Here is a 15545-nt window from a genome sequence, read left to right on the forward strand (position 1 = left end):
AGGATGGATGGAATAGAGTTGTGTATGATGTGTGGAGATCCTGGTTGGTTCTTATTTGCTCATAGACTGGGGATCATCATATTATTCCATTTGCCCAGGAAAAGTGTCACTATAGACTTTTATCCCTCCTGGACAAAATGTACATGTGTGGAAGTCACAAATTATAGGGTGACTCTGTTTTCGAATCACACCCCTATGGGGATTGCAATGGGTAACCTTATAAATGCGTACAATGTGTGGAAGTTAAGCACACACTAGGTGACTCCATGCATTGTTGAAATTACAAAAAGAAAAATGGGTTTCAAGGTTGGACAACATAACATGGATGAAAAATGGGCCATAACATAGGGTATCCTAGGCTTTGGACAACTGTTATGATTAAGGCTGTGTAACAGCCGAAACGCATCAGCTTGTCTTTTAATCCCTGGGCGCATGGGAATTTTTAAAATATGTACCAAATAAAGAAGAGATTTTTTTATAAAAAAAAACATTGGTGCTGGATCAAATCTTTGTACGTTTGGACAACTGTTGTCTGGCATCTTAGATCACATGGCTGTAGCTATGCCACTTTTGTGTTACCACATGATGGTCTGTCATAAATGGTAAGCCCTGAACACACACTCAAGAAAGCTGCTGATAATTGGGCAAAGCCAAATCGTAAGCCTCATGTAATATCTATGGGCATGGCTAATATGATGGTTTATTTGCTCATTCATATCACAAATGAGGAATTAGTTAGTGGAAGATACAGACAGGAGGTCCCACTGAGATGTCTAGATGATCCAAGTATCTCAGTTCTGCGGCTGGTTAATCAAAATAATGCAATTCAAGCTTAATTGATTGTTACTAACCAACACACCGTACTGCTAAATTATCTTACAGCTGCCCAAGAGTGGCATATGCCAGTATGTTTTGTACTTAGTCACACTTAGGTATTCTCATGCATTAAACACCTAACTACAATTTAGAGGAAAAAGGGAATCCTGCCAGCTGGATGAAACCTGTGAGGGACCTTCCACACTGCTGAGTAGTGCTGAAGTGATATCTCGGGGAGCATCAATAGTGGGGGTCTGGAGACTAGGAACAACTAATAGCAGGGTGATAAATGGTATAGCATGTGATAAGGCAAGAGCTCTTAACGCTACCTCACAGGCTCTTGACTTTTTACTGTTGGATGTTAAGGGTACTCAGGAAACTGCACTACAGGACAGAAGTACAATTGATGGTATTCAATCATGGATGTGAGGAATTTTAAGGTGTCATTTCAACTGAACCGATGATTCAGAATCTATTCAGAAAAATATGCAAGATATCACTTCCAATGGAAGAAAAAAGGTAAGACAGACACTCATTGGATTCCAATGCATCAGATCACATGGCTGTATTCCCGCGACATAAAAACACCTGGGCAGCCAATATAGCATGGGGTGTTTTTAAGTTGGGCCTAAAAGATAGTCCTGGAACTATCTTTTGGGGCGGTATATATTGGCCGCTGCGGCCGGAGAAGGGAGGTGGGAGAGAGTTTAGGAGCATGACTGCTAAGCTCCCTCCCTCTTCTCTTCTCCTCTCCGGCTGATTCCAATGGGAGGGGGCAGGACAGGGCAGAGCTAAGCTCCCACCCCTCCCCTTGTCTGTAGCCAGCAATGGGAGAAGACGGGGAGGAGCTTAGCTCTGCTTCGTCCTGCCCCCTCCCATTGGAATCAGCCAGAGGGGAGAGAAGAGGTGAGCCGGCGAGGAGAAGGGAAGGGGACGGCTCAATGGCATGGCAGCCTCGGCGTATATGCGCCAGGGCCCATGCCGTGTGAACAGGCACACAAACATTAGATTTGTGCGCCCCTTCACAAGCTTTTACGCCCCATATGGTAGTGTATATCGGCCGACCATGAAAAAGATGGCCGATATACACTCGTGGGAATGAAGCCCGAGGGTTAGAATAGAGCCTCCTTAGGGACGGGGCCGCCCTACGTGGGTGTAATCAGGTGAATTATGAACAATTCTCTGGAATGTCAAACATATTATTATCCTTTTGATCTTCTGCTATATTCTGCTTATGTGCAAAAACCACCAACCGCCTGTCACAAAAGAGTATAAAAATCTCATGTGTAACAGTTGCTTCTACCAATAGAGAATATGCTAACCTTACACAAGTTATTCCTTTCCAACGTGTGTAGATTGTGATACACTTCTACTACTCTAGACTTCCCAAAGTACATGGGGCCATGACAGGGGACTAAGAAATAGTAAGGCAGCATGGACCATCCTACCATCAGGAGACAACTCCATGGCAAATGGACAAGCAGCATCTGTTGTAGAAATAGGGACAGATTATACATCCAGAGTATTAAAGTGCTCACAAAAAAAGGGAGGGGGATGTGAGAGCAGTAAATATGTATCCATGTTGTATCTTTTCTCCATTTCATATGCTTCAGTCCGTTATATCATAAATCTTGTGATTTTCCATTAACTAGAGCACTCCAGACATAATATCTTAGCCTTGCCGAAGTGGTACAAGAAATCAATATTGGTGACTTTGACATTATCAGCACTAGTTTCCCAAGAATATGTTGTTTTACTTAATGCTATAAAACGAGATGCAGCAGTAAATAAAGACAGACTACTTCCTATCGCATTCAGAATTGTGTGATTTGTAAGCTTCCACGAGCATTAACTCTTTGAATTTGGCTCCCTGAAAATATACCTGAAGCATAGCTAATACGCTAACACAGCAGAAGGAAAACACCATATGAGGCGGTAACATGGGTGTGTTGGAGTAATCACTTAGTTTAGGGGATACTGAAAGTGTGTCATAGCCTCAATGATCAGGTATGCCTATTAATATATACGATGCATCAGAGAAGAACACAGTGAGAAACACTCAGGTGATGTCTCCAAGCTCTTCTGAAACATTTTTCTATTTGCATGACATATACAGAGAAATGCAAAGCAATGATAATAATCGTCCAACTAACAGAAGTGCAACATGTTTCTCCAGCATTTTATTGCAAATCACAAATAAGGTCTTTTCTATGTTGCACATATTAGTTAATTTCTAGAGATGAGCGAACCTACTCGGCCACGCCCCTTTTTTGCCCGAGCGCCGCGATTTTCGAGTACTTCCGTACTCGGGCGAAAAGATTCAGGGGGCGCCGTGGGTGAGTGGGGGGTTGCAGCGGGGAGTGGGGGGGAGAGGGAGAGAGAGAGGGCTCCCCCCTGTTCCCCGCTGCTACCCCCCGCCCCCCCGAATCTTTTCACCCGAGTACTGAAGTACTCGAAAATCGCGGTGCTCGGTCGAGTAATTACTCGAAACGAGTAGGTTCGCTCATCTCTATTAATTTCACATACCATCCACAAACTAGTTCCAGCAGCCTCTTCTGCTTTTGACCACTTTTTGACTCACTTTTGATTAGTTTTGTAAGTAAACTCTATTAACCCCAGGGGATAATGTGCAGAAACCACTGCTAGGTTACTCTTACAGGTGCTCAAAAACACAGACAATAGAACCCATTGATTTCAACGGGTTCCCTCATATTCTGCGTTTTTGCCTGCGAACTCCGGGTGCACAAAAATATAAGCGACATGCTCTATGTTTGTGCGCACCCAAGCCTCCATAGAAGGCTATGGGGGTGGCAAATGCGTACCAGATTTACATAAAATTGTACGCAAACCTGTTAATAACACTGGAGACTAATTCTGTTACTCAGGCAGTTTAAAAATGGTGCAGGTGTGTGCTGAGCCAATGTGAATGGGCCTGGCAGTGAAAAAAAGTACAGCAAGCAGCACAAAAATGCTTGCGAGAACACATGATTGTGCTCCGAAGGGAACACTATCACGTCAGACTCGTGTGCAGGAGCCATCGGGGTGTGTTCAGAAATTGGGGATTTCTTGTGGAATTTCACCTGCAGAATGAGTACCAACACAGTACAACGTAAGTGGATAATGTTTTACACCTCATTCATTCATAGTGTAGGAAATCCGTAGCGTGTTTCAATCATACTGTAGATTTTGAAATCTCCAGCGTGTTCTATCACTAGCGGGAAATTGGCAAATTTTCTCTTCACATTTCATTTATGGCAATGCAACACGCTGTGAAAATTTGCAAAAAAATGTGCAATAAAGTCATGTGCAATTTTCCTTGCAAGTTTTTGATGTGGATTTACTCAGGGAATGTTTCTGCAATGTGGGAAAAACACCATAAATTTCTTAAGCTTTTTTCCATAAGCTATTTATTTTTGGAGAATTGTTTATATACAGATTTTTTGTTAAGATGAGCTTTACGGCACAGAAGTATTTGCAAAAAAAAAGGTAAAAATACCAGAAAAAAACACTACAACTGTGGCACAAAATGCTGTGAATGAAGCCCTCTTGTTGTATTTTTTCTTGAACTATTTCTTAATTTAAAAAAAAGAAAAAGGCTACTTTCTTTCATGAGTTCTTTGATGGTTAATTTGTTGTGATTTCTGAGTAAAACATTTCCCACATTCCGAACATGAATATGGCTTCTCTCCTGTGTGAATTCTCTGATGTGAAACCAGATTTGATTTCTCTGTAAAACATTTCCCACAATCCACACATGAATATGGCTTCTCTCCTGTGTGAATTCTCTGATGTTTAACAACATCTGATTTCTGAGTAAAGCATTTCCCACATTCTGAGCATGAATATGGAATCTGCCCTCTATGAATTCTCTGATGTGAAAGAAGAAGTGATTTACTCTTAAAACAAATGTCGCACTCTGGGCATGAAAATGGTCTCTCTACTGTGTGAATTTTCTGATGTTTAACAAAACCTGATTTCTGCTTAAAACATTTACCACATTCTGGGCATGGAAACGATCTCTCCTCTGTGTGAATTTTCTGATGTTCAACATAAGTTGATCTCTGGTTAAAACATTTACCACACTCTGGACATGAAAATGGTTTCTCCCCTGTGTGAATTCTTTGATGTTGATCTAAACTTGATTTCCTAGTAAACAATTTGCCACATCCTGAACATGAATACAGCTTCTCTCCTCTGTGAGTTCTTTGAGGCGCTCCTTTTCTGTGACTTTTCTTCTTACGAGCCTGTGCTGAATCTGAAGATGAGAACTGTATAGAAGGATCAGATGATGGATCTTTGCTGTGAAGGGCTGAAGGCATACCTGGGATAATGGCAGATTTTTCATATGTATCTTTTGTGACACCACAATCTTCAGCTTTACAATCTGCAGATATCAGACGGCCCTCTGAACTCCTAATATCATCATCTGCCAAGAATAAAACTTATTACTTATATATATTATAAACAGTAAGGCTTATTTCACATGGGCGACACGATATGGCCGCCAGAAAATCACAGTGATATCGCATCGGTGGTGCTACAAAGTCATGCGACTTTGTCGCACCACATGCGAGTGTTTTCGGGGTGCGTGGGGGCTTGAAATATAAGCCTTACCCCAAAATCAAGCCCTAGCTGCGGAAAAAAACCACCAAAAAACATACATCACCTAAAAAGCGCTGTCCGGCTCCGCTGCATCTTCTCCCCGGTCCTCGGCACTGGTCTTCAGGCATGTCTTCTGGCTGGGGATTGGAAAATCACCTTCTCCTGGAAGCGTTGCCCCTGATGTGCTCGATGAACCAATCAGAGCCAGTGGAGGCGGGTATTCTTTCATCGATCCAATCAGAGGCAGCGCTTCCTGGAGGCAGGGATTTTCCAATCCCCAGCCAGAAGAAATGCCTGAAGACCAGTGTTGGGGACTGGGAAGAAGATGCAGCGGACCCGGAAAGTACTTCTTAGGTGATGTATGGGTTTTTTTGGAGTTAGGGCTGCAGAATGGCTTAAATGGCTGTGATTGGCTGAGCGCCACAGCGCTTCGCCAATCAGAGCCAGTGCTCGATGAACCAATCCCTGGCTAGAAGACATGCCTGAAGAAAACTGCCGGTGACCGGAGAGAAAATGCAGCGGAGCTGACAGCACTTCTTAGGTGATGGAATGCATTTTTTTCTACAGCTTGGGGCTTAGCTTAGGGTTTTGACAGTAGGATTTCCTACTGTCAAGGCTGCATAGCAATGTGATGCAACAGAGAGGAAGGCTCTATAGAGAAACATGGGCTACAAAAGGTCACAAGTTGCGGGCATATCGTGAAACCCAGGAGGTTTTCAACTTGCAATGTTGCATGCTACAAAATATTGCAAATGTGAAGGAACCCATAGGAAAGCATGGGCTTCACATACATGCGACTTGTTGCATTGTCACAACACAAGAAAATCGTGTTGATTTTTAAGAGAATGGCTCGCGAGTACCAGGAAACTGCTTAATATTACTTTAAGTGCAACAACTGGGAATGGAGAACTCCAATCCTGCCTATTTAACCACTTAGATGCCACACTCAGTGCCGATGGCAGCATTTAAGTGGTTGGGCAGAGAGGAGGATCTCCCTCTGTCCCACGATCAGCTCCCATGACTAGGTCGTGGGATGCCATTTGTTTTCTATGGCAGCCTGAGACCTAGCAAAGTCTTCCAGGCCTTCAATAAATTTCAGCTTGCTGTGTGCAGCCAGCCTAGACCTTTGGGTACCTGTCACTAGGTTAGGTTTGTCATAATAATCCATCCCAGACCTTCACCTGTTTTAAATGATCAACCATGATCTCTGATGTGTCTGCTATGATAAGAAAGTCACCTAAATACGGAATTATTGTAATTCCTCTAACTCCTAAATAGGCCACTATCTTGAATACCACCTTGGCAAAGACCCAAAACACACTTAAAATCCTAAATTTAAGTGCCCTTATTGCAGATCTATGATATTTTTGATAAACAGAATTGCTAATTGTTTATTAGGGGAACTGTAGACCTAACAGTTTCCATTTTAAATCTAAAGTTGGAAATATATTTATCCATTGCTTTAATTTAATTATAGTTCTATAAGAAATGTCTGTCTTTCTTACTAAGAGTAACGTAGAATAGTGGCCTAACCCCTAGAATATTTGACAAGGAGTATATGTGAGCAAACCTTCAGCTCCGACTGCTTCCATTTCTTGGTAATCAAACATCTAGTCGCTGTTAATATATGTAAGGCCAATTTGAATTATTTCAGACCCATCTTAAATGGTGGTACATTACGAAGATAGAATCAGGGATTGCAGCACTTCATATAGAAGAGCTTTAATCTCCTTCCAAAATTGTTGTACAATTGAGAATTGCCAAAATATATGGTTTAGAGATCCATCTGGAGTTTCCACATCTCCAACAGCAATTCAGTACAACAGGATGTAATCTATGCAGGAGGGAGTGAGTGTGATACCAATTCATTAACCTCCCAGGTCTTTTGATTTAAGGAGCTCATCAGACTTTCGGTCCATTGGGTCCTCAACTGTGAGGAATCCTTGAATGGAAGTGAGATCTTTTTGTCCATCTTAGCGACCTGAACATAAAACTTTGGGACCTGTTGCCAAGATTTAGCATCTTTAGTAGAAAACAGGAGACAGTCTTTACCTTCTCTAGCAACAGAAAAATATTTACCCACCTCTTCCTACTCAATTGAGATTAACTGTTTAAGGGTCTGGTTTAACGGAAATACCGTTGGCAAGATCTCAGCCCACCAAGTATCTTGTCCTGTATTAACCTGGCATGTTGAACTTCTTCCATCTTCAAAGTCTCTCTTGTGGCCCTAAGAATCTCGACAATATCAGATGAAAGCCAGAGATATTATTTGCTACAACTATTATAGTTTGGCCTTTTCCTTTCTTTAGCACTTTCCCCTCTGATAGATCTATACTTATAGCAACCTTGAAGATCTGGGAACAACGGATGGAGTTAAATTAGCTACAGATGCCTGGACCTCCTCTCTTACCATAGTGCGAAGATCATTTAAAAGAATATCTTTATAAATTTGGCTGTGCAGTCAGCACATAAAGGTTTCCTATAAGTGTCCTCCATTTTTTTGAAGCACACATTTCCTGATGCATCTCCTAACACTAGACTTAGGTCTTTGAATTTCTCCCTTACCCTAAAGAGAAGAGAAGCTTGAATAATATAGCATACATTTTTCCTCTCAACAACAGCAATAAAAAGGGATTTTGGGGTATGTCAAAAGCAGAAGAAGAAAAGTCAAAGATGCTATAAGATTTTTACAGAATGAAAATGGTGAATTGGTTAAAAATGATGCTTAGAAAGCTGAACTTTTAAATTCCTATTTTGCATCAGTTTTCTCTCAGAAAGTAAATGTAATATCAACTGATCTTCCCTGTGCTGTTGAAAGAATAAAGGGATGCAGGCTATCTCTAAGCAGGGCAATGGTGAGGGTACACTTAGCTAGCTTACAAGAATTCAAGTCTCAGGTCCAGATACATACTAGGATAATTACTGAACCACTTGCCATAATCTTTGAAAAATCATGGAGAAAAGGAGAAGTCTCAAAAGATTGGAAAAGGGCAAATGTTGTCCCCATCGTCAAAAAAGGGAAGAAGGTGGATCCAGGAGACTACAGGCCTGTGAGCCTGACTTCTATACTGGGAAAGATCTTTGAACAAATTATTAAACAGCATATATGCAAGCACTTGGATAAAAATGGAGTAATCACAGCCAGCATGGGTTTATAACAAATAAGTCATGCCAGGCTAATCTAATTTCCTTCTACGACAGAATCATTGACTGGGTTGATCAGGAAAATGCGGTGGATATAGTATATCTTGACTTTAGTAAAGCATTTGACAAAGTATCTCATACCATACTTATTGAAAAAATGACCAAATATGGGGTTTGACAAGGCAACTGTTAGGTGGATTCACAACTGGCTGAGTGATCATACTCAAAGAGTGGTCATAAATGGCTGCACATCCAAGTGCTGTGCCAGGCAGTATGGGCATCCACACAATGGTCACACAACTGGAAAAGATCTGTCTACATTCCTCTACCAAAGAAAGGCAACTCCCAGAATTGCTGCAACTATCGAACAATAGCCCTCATTCTCATGCAAGCAAGATGCTTCTCAGAATTATATAGAAAAGACTGAGATCAGTAGTTGAAGCGGCGCTCCCTGATGCACAGGCAGGATTCTAGTGAGGACGCGGGAGCCCGCGACCATATTGCAAACCTGCGATGGACCATGGAAAAAGCTTGAGAATACCAAAATAATATCTACATGTGCTTTATCGACTACATCAAGGCCTTTGATTGCATCCACCATGACAAGCTATAGCAGGGCCTATAAGAGCTGGGCGTATCGACACATCTAGTCAGGCTGTGGGAACACAGTATTGGGACACAGATTGGTTTCGGACCGGCAAACATGTCCGACAGAGCTGCACCCTCTCACCCTTCTTATTTAACCTGTATGCGGATGTGATCATGCGAAAAATGAACCTAGACAAATTGGAAACCGGTGTGAGAAGAGGTGTCAGAAACATCAACAATCTGTTTGCAGAAACAGAAGCTGGTCTGAAGCAGCTGATATGGAAGGTTAAAACGGAAAGTGAAAAATCGGCCTCTACCTGAATATAAAGAAGACAAAAATTACAACAACTGCAAAAAATGGCCAAATGAGGCCATGGAATGTAGGCAAGGCTTCATCTTCCTTGGTTAAAAAAATTGACCGAGATGGAGAATCTATGCCAGAGAAAAAACGTAGGATAGTATTGGGGCAAAGTGCAATGCCAAGCATGGACAAAATCTGGAAAAGTAGGGATATCGGTATAGCAACTAAACTCAGGATTGTGCAAACCATCGTATACCCCATAGCCATGTATGGATGTGAAAGCAGGATTGCAAAAAAAGCTGATAGAAGGAGGATTGATGCGTTTGAGCTGTGGTGCTGGCAAAAGCTGCTGTGTATGCCCTAGATGGCAAGAGTAACAAACAGAGAAGTCCTGAATCGTAAAAGACCTGATATATCACTGCAGGGCAAGTTGACCAGACTTAGGCTCACGTATTTTGGCCATGTAGCGCAAGCAGAGTCGCTAGAAAAATCTAGAATGTTTAGACAGATCAGTGGCAAAAGAAGACCTGACCACCAAAGGACATGATGGCTGATACTGTCAGAGATGGTACTGGCATGGCTATCACACAACTGAGAGAAGCAGTGCAAAACTAAAAACCATGGAAGGAGTTCGCCTTTAGGGTCGCCGAGGGTCGTGAACGACTGAATAGCTAACAACAACAAGCTACGCAACAGCACATGTGAAAAAGACGTGGATATACTAATAGATCATAGACTGAACATGAGTCAACAATGTGATGCAGCAGCAAAAAATTCAAACACAATTCCAGTATGTATTAAAAGAAGCATAAAGTCTAGATCACGTGAGGTCATTATCCCCCTATAGTCTTCCTTAGTCAGACCTCATCTGGAATACTGTATCAAGTTCTGTGCACCACAATTTAAAAAAAAAACCTCATCTCTCTGGTGGTCTTCTCTTACTGGATGGAACTCGAGGAAACACAGACAGACACTGAAGTCATTCTTTACATACAGATAATAAAGTCCCCGTGTATTTAGTCCTGTCTATTACCTGGTGATGGGAGCGGCTGGGGGGTCTCCATCATGGCCTCCTTGTACAGATCCTTGTGTCCTTCTAAATACTCCCACTCCTCCATGGAGAAATAGACAGCGACATCCTGACACCTTATAGGAACCTGAGAACACAATATACAGTCATTACCCAGAAGCCTCCAGTGCTGTTACTGTATAATGTGCCAGCATTCCCTGCAGCGTCACCTCCCCAGTCAGCAGCTCAATCATCTTGTTGGCGAGTTCTAGAATCTTCTGCACATCGATGTCCTCATGTATCAGGTGGTGAGGAGGGGGCCCCGTGATTGGGCTCAGGGGTCTCCCCGATCCATCACACACAGGGGCCCGACAGCCATCACTAGAGGTGTTCTTCACTACTGTGTAATCCTGTATATGGGGAGACAGTAATAAATATCACTGCAGACATTTCCAAAGTCCATCACCTCCCCAGTGACATCATCTGTTATTACCATAGATAAGAATGATGTAATGTGACATCATCAGAATCTCTCACCTCTCCAGTAAACTGGAAGATTATCTCTAGGGTGAGACTTAATACACTTTCTGCCATCTTTTTCCTGTCCTTCTCCATCCTTGATGAGTCATTCAGCGAAATTCACGTATATAGCAGATATCAGCAGAGGATCTCATATTGTAGGACCTGAATAGAAGGCAGATGAGGAAATGTAAAAAACAAAACACATTTACTTAGAATAATAAGAGAAAATACTTGAGGAGATATTATTATAGGGACAACCACCCACCGGGTAATGACCTCTTTATTTTCTACAGATGAGCAAACGTACTCATTTAGGGCGATTTCGCAATCGAGCATCGCTTTTTTCGAGTAACTGACTACTCGGGCAAAAAGATTCGGGGGGCGCCGGGGGTGAGCAGGGGGTTGCAGAGGGGAGTGGGAGGGGGAGAAAGAGCTGTTCCCCACTGCTACCCCCCGCTCCACCACGCCGCCCCCCAAATCTTTTCACCCGAGTAGTGGTGCGAAATCGCCCTAAACGAATACATTCGCTCATCTCTATTATTTTCCCTTCGTAACCAGGGCTGGAGTATTGTTGGAGTAGCAGCCCAAGGCCTTGCAATCTCCAATATTCAGGGGGCTATTGACGTACTGAGGAAGGATCCAAGATCGAGTGAGAAGTAGTGAAGCTCTTTTCTATCTGCACCGCCTCCCCCCATTCCAATAAAAAAAAACAAAAAAAAACAGCTTCATACTTATCTGTTTCGCTCCCCAAGATGATTTATGGGTTTAGCCATCACGATTTCGGTTACGTTGTATTTGTATCCATCTCTGCCCATGGTATACGCAGCATACGCCGCCGGCACCACCGCTCAACGGCCTCCATCCTTCTTCTGTCTCTTAGGCCACCTGCAGACGGCCGGGTCGGATCCGGCTGCGAGAATTCTCGCAGCGGGACCCGACCCGAACGTCTGCAGAGAGCAGCGTGACACTCACCTGCTCCCGCGGCCCTGGCTCTATCATGTACGGGCAGCCGACGCATGCGCAAAGGGGGGTCGGCGGCCGGGGAGTGACGTTTTTGTGCGGGGCTCTGCAAGCCCCGCACAGAAATGGAGCATGCCGCGATTTGTTTGCCGCGCGAGATTTCGCATGGCCAAATCGCGGACGTCTGTAGAGGATTGCGTTTGTTAACGCAATCCTATGGCAGCTTCCAGGGGCATAATTTCCGCCCGTCTGCAGGCAGCCTTACTTGAGTGTCCAGCTGTCGCATGAATACGTAGTTATTAGGAAAATGACTGCATTGATTATTGGGATCTTTGTTGTAATCCTGATGTCTTTGTTCTTCCATATCTTCGCCATTCCTTGCGTTGCACTACGGCCCGGATGATTCTTCGTTTGATTTCAGGCCCCGATTCACCACTGCGGTCGATCTTGGATTCAAGGAAAGTGAAATCTTGGACGGATTCAGTTTCTTCATAGTCAATTGTTATGCGCAGTACAACATTGCTTGCTATTGTCAGCAGCTTTGCTTTCTTAACCCTTTCCAATCCAATTTGTATCCTGGCTTTCCTAGGGGGCTTCCTCTTTTTCTGCTGTTATACAACAGCGCTATCTGCTGGCTAAAGCCAGTACTGCATGAGGTGACAAGTTGGATAGGCTCCAACAGCAGAGAGGCTGGCAATATACAGTAAGAGAACCCTGATGCATGTCTTCCAACATCTGAGCTGTACAGCCTTAAATCATAATGTCTTCAGAGGTCAGACAGTGGATTGGAAAGGGTTAATATTGCGCTACAGCCCCGTGTGCCCGCTTTCCTCTTTGAATTAGGTTTTCAAAGTGGTTTTCATTTTCAGCCAGTAGAGTTGTGTCGTCATACAAAGTACAAAAAAAAAAATCACATACAAACATGTCGGTGGCCATTTAATCCCATGTTTATGTTTCGTGCCGATGCTATGGGGCAGCATCCACAAGACAACACACTTCTGTATCGCCTTATGGCTATATGCCATATTCACATCTGCCCGCTGCCTCTGGCGGACGGATGCTTGCTGCAGATGTCTACGGCCAGGACTCCACAATGATATCACACGTGGCCATCAGCAAACTTTACTATATTTACAATACCCTGGTATTGCATTATACAGCATTCTAACAGGCAATCAGAAGGCCCTTGGCTGCCATGACAACCGAACAGCAGCTCGCAATCTCATCACATGGTGGCCACTTGCGACCCCGGAAGAGCAATCATATAAAAGCTTAAGAGCCACAATCAGAAACCGAGCTGATCGCAGCTGTTCTGGGTGGGGTCAGCTGTCAGAGACAGCCAGCACCCTCTGTGTATGCTGCAGGATCAGCCCCCCTATCCCACTCAGGACATAATTACACAGTGGGGTGTGAAGGGGTTAAATAACGTGACTCTGGGCGCCGGCGCTCTCGTATACCTGCAGGAATTAGAATTTGCATTACTTAATTACAGAGTTTTGGGATCGATATAATATATGAAAATAAGTATTCTTTGACAGGTGGGGGGGGGGGGGGGGGGGGAGGGAAATAAACTGAAATTCTGTAATTTTGTGTGTGTCCATCCTGCTGAGAACCTGTGGAGTATTTTCTATTTGTAAGCCCCTCCCCCAGCTGTCCATGAAAACATTATGCGGGGCCAATTGGGTGGCAAAGGGAGCCTATATCTAACCACTTAGAAGCAGCGGGCGCTGTCCATAACAGCATCTAGGGGGTGAGAGGGTCAGGATGGGCAGCAGCTGTAATATATAGCCGACTGCTGTGGCCATGGCTTGGTCTCCGTACCTAAAACCACAGTCACAGCAATGTACGAATACGGCGGTTGCTGTAAGCCAATCAGAACATCTCTTGTTCCAGTGACATAATTTCCCGAGGGCTGGTTAATGTGCGGCCAGCTGAGTTCTTTAACCCCTTCCCTCCCCATGACGTAAGGGTACGTCGTTGCGTCCTTAAGCCCAAAAGAGACCGTGTCATTAAGGGGTTAATGGAACCATCAGACAGTAGCAGTCACCAGGTAACTAAGTGATGGTGCTCCACGGCAGCTTAGCGAAGCCAGTCACCACAAAGTCAGCATGGACATTACAGACGGCATTCTGACTACACAAACCCTCCCCCAGCAGTCCTGAAGGGGTTAATCCTCCCCTTCCCCACTAACCTGCCATAAGAGAACACACAGACCTCCAACTGCAGAGCCTGACAACAGCTTGCAGTACCTGTGATGATGTCCCTGTCATATGATCAGTCACATGTGTGGGAAGAGCCAGAGATCCCATGACCAGGGGTGACCAGTTTTCAAAGGGCTCTGCTGTGCTGGTTGTGACTTCTGCTTGATGAGATGAAGAAACCATGATGCAGCGGAGCTGTGTGTGATGTGTAGGGATCAGGATGGATGGAATAGAGCTGTGTGTGTGATGTGTGGGGATCAGGATGGATGGAGTAGAGCTGTGTGTGTGATGTGTGGGGGATCAGGATGGATGGAGTAGAGCTGTGTGTGTGATGTGTGGGGGATCAGGATGGGTGGAGTAGAGCTGTGTGTGTGATGTGGGGGATCAGGATGGGTGGAGTAGAGCTGTGTGTGTGATGTGTGGGGGATCAGGATGGATAGAGTAGAGCTGTGTGTGATGTGTGGGGATCAGGATGGATGGAGTAGAGCTGTGTGTGTGATGTGTGGGGGATCAGGATGGATGGAGCAGAGCTGTGTGTGATGTGTGGGGGATCAGGATGGATGGAGTAGAGCTGTGTGTGATGTGTGGGGGATCAGGATGGGTGGAGTAGAGCTGTGTGTGTGATGTGTGGGGGATCAGGATGGGTGGAGTAGAGCTGTGTGTGTGATGTGGGATCAGGATGGATGGAGTAGAGCTGTGTGTGTGATGTGTGGGGGATCAGGATGGGTGGAGTAGAGCTGTGTGGGATCAGGATGGATGGAGTACAGCTGTGAGTGTGTGATGTGTGGGGATCAGGATGGATGGAGTAGAGCTGTGTGTGTGATGTGTGGGGGATCAGGATGGGTGGAGTAGAGCTGTGTGTGTGATGTGGGGGGTCAGGATGGATGGAGTAGAGCTGTGTGTGTGATGTGTGGGGGATCAGGATGGATGGAGTAGAGCTGTATGTGATGTGTGGGGGATCAGGATGGATGCAGTAGAGCTGTATGTGATGTGTGGGGATCAGGATGGATGGAGTAGAGCTGTGTGTGTGATGTGTGGGGGATCAGGATGGATGCAGTAGAGCTGTATGTGATGTGTGGGGATCAGGATGGATGGAGTAGAGCTGTGTGTGTGATGTGTGGGGATCAGGATGGATGGAGTAGAGCTGTATGTGATGTGTGGGGGATCAGGATGGATGCAGTAGAGCTGTATGTGATGTGTGGGGGATCAGGATGGATAGAGTAGAGCTGTATGTGATGTGTGGGGAATCAGGATGGATGGAGTAGAGCTGTGTGTGTGATGTGTAGGGATCAGGATGGATGGAGTAGAGCTCTGTGTGTGTGATGTGTGGGGATCAGGATGGATGGAGTAGAGCTGTGTGTGTGATGTGTGCGGATCAGGATGGATGGAACTCTATTTTATT

At 44.5% G+C, this 15545-nt stretch overlaps 1 protein-coding gene across 1 annotated transcript in view; it reads right to left on the minus strand.

The window, feature by feature from the left end:
• LOC136629222 (zinc finger protein 271-like) overlaps positions 1 to 14181 on the minus strand; it is a 41177-nt gene extending 26996 nt beyond the window's left edge. The window contains exons 1-5 of the mRNA XM_066605398.1: positions 14134 to 14181; positions 10998 to 11144; positions 10691 to 10870; positions 10485 to 10608; positions 4417 to 5242 (exon numbers count right to left, since the gene is read on the minus strand). Of these exons, the coding sequence (XP_066461495.1) occupies positions 4417 to 5242; positions 10485 to 10608; positions 10691 to 10870; positions 10998 to 11075 (1208 nt within the window). The 5' untranslated portion in view covers positions 11076 to 11144; positions 14134 to 14181. The remainder of the gene's footprint in view (positions 1 to 4416; positions 5243 to 10484; positions 10609 to 10690; positions 10871 to 10997; positions 11145 to 14133) is intronic.
• Between the last annotated feature and the right edge of the window lie 1364 nt (positions 14182 to 15545).

The sequence above is a fragment of the Eleutherodactylus coqui genome, chromosome 5, assembly GCF_035609145.1.
Source record: "Eleutherodactylus coqui strain aEleCoq1 chromosome 5, aEleCoq1.hap1, whole genome shotgun sequence".
Taxonomy (NCBI): Eukaryota; Metazoa; Chordata; class Amphibia; order Anura; family Eleutherodactylidae; genus Eleutherodactylus; species Eleutherodactylus coqui.